Consider the following 7,964-nt stretch of genomic DNA (forward strand, 5'->3'; position numbering starts at 1 on the left):
GAGTTTGAAACCCTAAAGTTTTGTGAAAAAAAAAGAGAGAAAGATTGAAGAAATGAAGAAAAAAGTAAAAGATAAAACAAATGCAATTCTTAATCGAAAAATACAAAGAAGTTTTATTAAATCAACAAATATTGGAACACAACAGTCTCCAATAAATTTATGAATTTTTATTTCACAACACTATCAATCATATTACATTTTTATCACGTTGCAAAAAAAAAAACGAATTAACACAAGTGTTCGTGAATGAATTTCAAATAAAAACAAACTTCATTTCCTTTTAGTGAAATTTGAATTACGCATTTCAATGCAAATGTGAAAACATTCTTGTAATCGTAAACATAAATAAGTCCATACGTATATCCATCTACATATAAATTTTCATTTGTTTCATTACATTGTTCCAACCATGCTTCACAGTCACAGATTGGCATTAACATTTGCTTCACTTATTTGTCCCATCTTCACACACAAGACACAAAAATGCTCAGACAATGCACTCTTTCCAATGGACTCTGCTGCAATCCCGATTGTGTAACTCATTGTCTTCACAGTTACCTCTTCCGGAAAGTGTCCAATCAGCCACCGCTTCACATCTGTCAGCGTCGGCCTCTCTGTCAAATCCCCCAGCACACACTTCTTCACAAACTCTCTTCCCCACTCGCACTCAACCACCCCAATATTCGGAAGCTCCCCATTCACTATCTTCTGCCCAGCCACCTCTGCCTCATAATCTCCAAATGGGATTTGAAGAGTCAAGCACTCCCACAACATCATCCCAATCGAAAACACCACTGACTTCTTTGTTACCCCCATCTTCTTATTGATCTGCAGTTCTGGCGCCTTCCACCTCAGACACTCTTTTTTGAAACTATCTTCATCCTCAAATGCAGATGAGGGCAGAGAGTCTTCATCATCATCACCACTGGCAGACGTCACAACAGTTGATGATGAGATCGACGATGAGTCAGAATTATCAGACAATAAATCTGAGTGCATCACAATACAGATGACCATGTGTTCAGAGAACAGCACAATGTGAGGACTCAGATTATCCAATGATTGAAGAGGGTTGTCCATTTCATCAAATGAATGGAGTGCGAGATTAGCCACCCAGAACAGGATCTGAGCAGCTGTCATTTCTCTCTCTTGAAGACTTCCAATCGCCATCTCTTTTTTTCTCATTTCTCCCATGAAGAAGCATGAACAGCGAATCCCTCAAGTCCACAATCAGCTTCTCATGGGGAGACGAGCAGGCCATTGCATCCACCAGATTCGACATCGATGAGGTAGTTGGACACAAACTCTCCGACCGAACAAATGTTGAATCTGAATCAGTGGTGGATGTGGATGAGATGGATGGAGATTGAGTTCTCTTCCTTATCTCTTCCTCATCATCAACCTTCTCCAATGCCCATTCTGGAATCTTGTCTGAATCTCTTCCAAGAATATATTCAGTTGAGCCACTCTCAGACAGAAGATGCTCTGATGATTCTGAATGTCCCAGGCTTTTTTCATATATTCTCTTCTTCATCCTCTCCTCATTCTTCTTCTCAGCTTCTCTTTCTGCTCTCCTCCACTGAGTCTCAGGTGACATCTCCATCGTAACCATCTCAAATGCCTTCGGATCTTTTCTGATATTATCATTCACAATCTCTTGCAATTCCTCATTTCTTTCCTTCACTTTCCTCCATCGAACAGCCAGAATAACAACAATTACAAGCAGAATCACAACAATCACAATGCAAACAATCAACAACCAATACGATTTCCCTTCTTTACCTCCCTCGACAATCTTTTCATCCCCATTAGCTTTAGGCTCACTTCTGTTCTTCAGAATGAAAGAATCAGTTGATGATGGATTATTTCTGTCCCCAAACAGAATGCTCACTCTCACCTCTGCCTCCTCTCCTGCCTCACGAATTATCTCCCTTTTCAGTCTCCCTCCAACTTCTGTCTCAGACACATATCCACTCTCATCAAACTCATATTTCTCAATCTGCTTTTCATCGCCCATCTGCTTCACAACAATGAATGACAAGTTGCAAGGCAGCAGCAGCTTCCCTTTGAACACAACCTCCATTTCTTCTCCTTTCTCCTTTTCTTCGACACTCTCTAACACTGGGACGAAGAATAGTGATACCCTTTCAGAAACAATCCCACTCAACTCACATCCTTCATTCAACATCCAAAGTGATGTGTTTCTTTCCCATCCATCTCCTCCTTTCAGACTCATCACATTCAATGTTCCTGAATCTGAACAGATGATATTTCTTCTCAATGATGGGTAATTTGCTATTGAAGGGTTGTTATTCTCAAATAACCCCATTTCAATTCCAACGCTTCCTCCACTCACAGTCATCCCTCCCTTTGAGGAGTTGCAGATTGTTGTGTCTTTCATCATCACGGAACTGCTAGAAAAATCAACAATTGAACCATTCCATCTGCATATTTCATTTTCCGCTTCATTAAACACTTTGTTGGATAACCTTCTTTGTGATTCTTTTGTATCGCATTCGCTTGAATTCCCATCCAAGAGGCAACTGTCTATCACTGCGTCTGAACAGTTGCAAAAAGTGATGAGCATCCCTCTTGAATTGTCTTGTGCTGAATTTTTAATCGAGCAATTGTTAAGTATCATTGGGCTTCTCACACCTGAGCACGATAGCAAAGAAAGTCCTCTTTTTGAGATTGTGGCATTCGCCAATTCCAGATGACTCGCAGAAATTTCTCCACTTCCTGTGACATCAATGAGCGGATTGCTGGTTGCCAAGTTGCAGAACGCACAAGAAGAAACAACAAATTGGATCGGTGATGCAATGCATATTGCAGCCACCGAAAGCGCAACATCTTCCACGCAGCATCCATCTCGAACACATCTCCCCGAGGTAATCCGAATAATGTGAAACGGTATTTGTGCTTGCAAACGAGCTTCAGCAGGTTCAGCGTGCTTTGACCTGAACGAGCAGTTAACCATTTCCACCAATCCACTGTCTGGTTCAACCAGATCAATGTGAAAAGATGCAAATTCCACAACAAATACAAACCTCACTCTTGAAACAGTCACTGTGTTCGATGTCGATATTGCACCCGCCCTTGTGCATTCGATCCTCGACTCCACTTCAACATTGCACAGATCGCGGCTTCTTGAGCTCAGGCTCATCTCGTCCAGTTCCACTTCCCCCTTGATCGCACTCTCCCCATCAACAAGCATCTGGCTGATGAAGTCCGCAGTCAGATGCACCAATCCATAATCAATTGAATCACATAGAAATGTGTTTGCCCTTCATTGCCTTTCATTCGATCCATGCACGCTGCTCATAATGATTGTGTAACTCTGATGGACGGTTATAAATCCAATAAGATTTGTATCATTTGGTAAATAACAGGAATCTCTTCCATCTATCGCATTATGGAAAGTCTAACATTCCTCTCGAAGATCAAACAGAAATTGACTCTCACTTATCAGTGATTAAAGGTTGTAGCAGTTTCCAAAAAAATCATTCCCACCTTTAAAAAGATTATTCTGAATTCATTGAATCAGATGTAAATTTTAATTTCATCATTTCATTTGTTGCAAAATGCACTCCATCTCTTATTTCTTTGATGAAAAAGTTTTATCTATAGGTTTCTTCTAGCATTTGATAATCCGCGTTGATTCAGTTAAAAACATATGATTTACTTAACATTTAGTAAAAATAATCTTTAATAAATAAAAAGAAAACGATAATCACACTTCGTGAGCCTCATCAGTATTTCTTTGTTCAAGATCATCATGGAAAAATACAAACATCCTCAAACTGCACAAAAATAATCATCTCAAAATCACATACAAAATTCATAAAGATTTGAATGATATATTGATAATTATTTATCACACACTTTAAAACTATGTTTATATATATGATTCGTTATATGTTCGCAAACGAGGGTTCAATTCGCGATGAAAGAAACTAATTTCTTATTTTTTGGATATTAAAAATATAATTGTGGGATTGATCAAAATATTTTAGTTTTTAAATTTATTATTTTTTAATGTTTTATTTTTCAAATTTTTATTATTAATATTGGACAACATAATCATTAATGACATTATATCATTTTATTTATTCAAAATTATCTTATTTTATTTATTTTCTGAAAAAATACTCATATTTATGGGTCATTTTTAAAAATGGTTTTTTCATGAGAAACAAAAATTTTTGCGAAAAACCGGTCCATACAAAAGTTTTTAAATAATTTTTGCATTTCAAACATCACAAAATTAATGTCTAAAAACAAGAATTGCAAAAGGGACGCAGTTACACCTATGCAATGAAAAACAAACAAAAAATGTCGGTGTATCGAAAAATGTGACTATAAACGAATGTGATTATATTCGACGTGATTATATCCGGTTTTGACTGTATTTTCTTTATATTTAATCAAAAAATGAAATATCACGAAATGTTGATCCAATGATCACTTCGATCTGAAATGTGCAAATGAAAAATTCTCTTGAAAAAAAATATTCTAAATAAAAAAAAGTTTTTGCAGAGACCACTTACGTATATTTGCATCTTTTAAGAAACAGAGACATTTTTCAAGGATGAAAAATTGTGAATTCCTAAAATTCTCAAAGTTTTTCCAATTTTTTCTACTGATCAAAAACTTTAAAGTTAATTTATCCATTTATTTTATCAAGGGTCAGCTTTTTAATGGGACTTTTTCCTTAATTGGCACTTTTTTTGTTTTTGCTTGCAAAATTCTGAGAAATGAGAAGTAGTTTTCAGCATTTTAAAAATCCTTTTTAACAAGTTTTATTCTATTTATTTGAAGTTTGTTTTTATGTGGGTGATTATTTTTGAAATCATATCTTTTTTCGGTTTGTTGATTTTTCGAAGATTGCTCGTTTTTTGAAAGAAAATTTTAATTCAACAGAGAAAAAGCATGATTGTTGTTTTTTTAAAAACAAATGGTTTTTCCGAATCAAAGATTAAAATGCATTCAATAAGCCTTTTCACTTTTCTTTTTTTTTTTTTAAATTGATATTCTGGAAATATTTTAGCAACGAAATTTCAATATGAAATAACATGATTTCAAAAAGAATCACCCATATTTTTACTTATTACACATTGAGAAATTTCGTTTTTTTGTTAAATTTAAAAGGACTTTTTCTAGCCAACTGGGAATCGCTCAAAATATTGGGGACATGTTTTATAAAGCATTTTCTTCGAACTATTAATCATTAAAACCTTTTTTTTCACAAACATTTTTTTCTTGTTTTTTTCGCATTTCAAATTTTCATCAACATGATAACATAAAACTGTTTATTTCTTTATTAATATAATGAAATGACAAAAATAAAAATATGATATGAATGACAAGCACTTTTAAAATCAAGTGTTGCGAGAATGAAACACTAATTCTTTGTATTTGTCTTTTACAGACAAATGGCACCCGCTACTTTTGATCTTCGATCAAACTTTTGTTACCATGTTCAGCTAAAGACAAATAAAAAAATTTAATGTTTTATTTTTTTCAACACTTCATTATAAAAGTATTTGTTATTCATATCATATTTTTATTTTTTTCATTCCATTATATTAATAAAGAAATAATCAGTTTTATGTTAGCATGTTGAAAATTTGAAATGTGAAAAAAACAAGAAAAAAATGTTTGTGAAAAAAAAGATTTTAAAGATTAATAGTTCGAAGCAAATGCTATTTAAAACATGTCCCCAATATTTTGAGCGATTCCCAGTTGGCTAGAAAAAGTCCTTTTAAATTTAACAAAAAAACGAAATTTCTCGATGTGTAATAAGTTAAAATATAAAAACAAACTTCAAATAAATAGAATAAAACTTGTTAAAAAGGATTTTTAAAATGCTGAAAACTACTTCTCATTTCTCAGAATTTTGCAAGCAAAAACAAAAAAAGTGCCAATTAAGGAAAAAGTCCCATTAAAAAGCTGACACTATAAAAGATATGGTGAGAAATTTTCATTTTCAGACAAACGTTCCACACACAATATAAGATTTTTCCATATTCTGTTTTAGTCTAAAAAATTAATTTTTATTTATTTATTTATTTTTTTTTATTTTTTAATTTTCGTTTTTATTTTTTTTTTTTTTTTTTATTTTTGTAATAATTTTTGCCATATCCCAATTCACTTTTATATCAAAAAAATCTTAATAAATGAAAGTCAACCTGTGAGGTCATATCTGAACCAAAATCCTGCAAGTTTTCATGATTTATGACAAAATCATAAAAACAGGACGGATATGACCTTGACCTCAATAATTTTTCATATTTCATTGGGTAAGCTTAGAATTTCATTTATTAATTATTTTATTATTTTTTTTACTGAATTTTTAATCAAAAATATTATTGAAATGAAAAACATTTGAAGATAATGACATACTTGGAGAAATCAATTCTTCTTCAGAGCTGCTAAAATTTTGTTGAAAAAGAATAGGTGAATTTTCAGAAAAAAACAATAAACCTGAATTGTCTGTTGATGAATTTGAATTAAAAAGATCACTTGAATGACAATTGTGATATGAAAAAGAGTTATTTGAATTGGAAGAAAAAGAATTATTACTTGAAGAATTATTGAAACACATGTTTTGTTCATCAATTTTATTATAATCTTTTATCAAAGATAATCTTTCTTTGATCATTTTTCTCACGCCCTTTCCCATCATTCCTCGATTATCTCCAGCCATGTCAATCTTCGAAGTTCTATTGAAATATTTTCTTTCATTTTTATCTTCTCTAACACTTTCTGCGAATGATAGTTGAAAGCATCTCGATGTTATCATGCCACTTAAAGGAGATCCATAGAGTTTTCCATTTTCCTTGAAAAAATGCAAGTATTTTTTCATTCCTTTCACGGACATTTCTCCCCACATGAAACAGTTTCCAGGCTGATGTCTGTATTAACACATTAATTCAAACAATTCAAATGAAATCACACACTGAAAATCAGAAATTATGAAAAAAATATGAAGGACAGACTTTTATAAATAATGCTTTATTGAATAATTAATTTTGAAGGAGTTATCTTCAGATATCGCATTGCTTTGATAATTCTCTCAGAACGGTCATCTTGTTTGTTGAACATGTGAATTTGTTGAACAAGGAAGATATACAGTCAAAACCGGATATAATCACATCGGTTTTTGCACAACTTTATGTGACTATATCCGATTGTGATTAAACACGATGCTGTTAAACACATAAATAAATAAAAATTAATAAATAAAATAAGTAAATTTGGGTCGATTTTTTTATTTTTGGAAATTCTACACAAATACACTTTTTTCACTTGCTTGAACAATTTTGATCATAAATACACATTATTTTGACTTATTTGAGCACATTTTTGAAAAATCAAAAAATTAAAATTTTTGATCAAAAAATCGATTTTTCATTGAAAAAATCACACATTATAATAAAAAATGTGATTATACATTTTCTTCACTGTGATTATATGCGATGAAAAATGAATGAAAAACAAGCAAAAAATGTCGGTGCATCGAAAAATGTGACTAAAGGCGAATGTGATTATATTCGACGTGATTATATCCGGTTTAGACTGAATTGTTGAAGAATCATCTTTATCTCCAAATAAATATGAGTTGCATTGGCCACAGAAAAAGTCGATCAAGTCATAAATTGTTGTCAATTCACGATTTCCAAGATGATTATTAAATAAGTTCGTCAGAAATCCGAATTCGCTATCGCACTCATTCTTTCAGTGGTGTTCTGCAAAAAATGAGTGCGAACATCTTTTCCACGCAAACAACCGTGATGCCGAAGAAAATATGTAATGCATAACACGAGCGTTGCGAAAGTGAGGTCCATTGTCGCTGAAGAAATGAAAAGAATTCACATTCAAAATAAATCATAACGAAGCAATTTATTCAAACATTCACAAACGAATATATAATCATGCGTTAAAACATCAGAAAAAAAAAACAC

The 7,964-nt window shown here is 32.6% G+C and overlaps 1 protein-coding gene across 1 annotated transcript; it reads right to left on the reverse strand.

The window, feature by feature from the left end:
• Positions 1 to 420: 420 nt before the first annotated feature.
• MONOS_17342 (uncharacterized protein) lies at positions 421 to 3,214 on the reverse strand (the record flags this gene model as incomplete). Its single annotated transcript, XM_067870254.1, has 2 exons — positions 421 to 1,187; positions 1,306 to 3,214. The coding sequence occupies 2 exons, from the start codon at positions 3,212 to 3,214 to the stop codon at positions 421 to 423; spliced, it is 2,676 nt and encodes an 891-aa protein (XP_067730704.1).
• Between the last annotated feature and the right edge of the window lie 4,750 nt (positions 3,215 to 7,964).

Source organism: Monocercomonoides exilis, assembly GCF_001643675.1.
Source record: "Monocercomonoides exilis strain PA203 chromosome Unknown scaffold13-1861174, whole genome shotgun sequence".
Classification (NCBI taxonomy): domain Eukaryota; phylum Preaxostyla; order Oxymonadida; family Polymastigidae; genus Monocercomonoides; species Monocercomonoides exilis.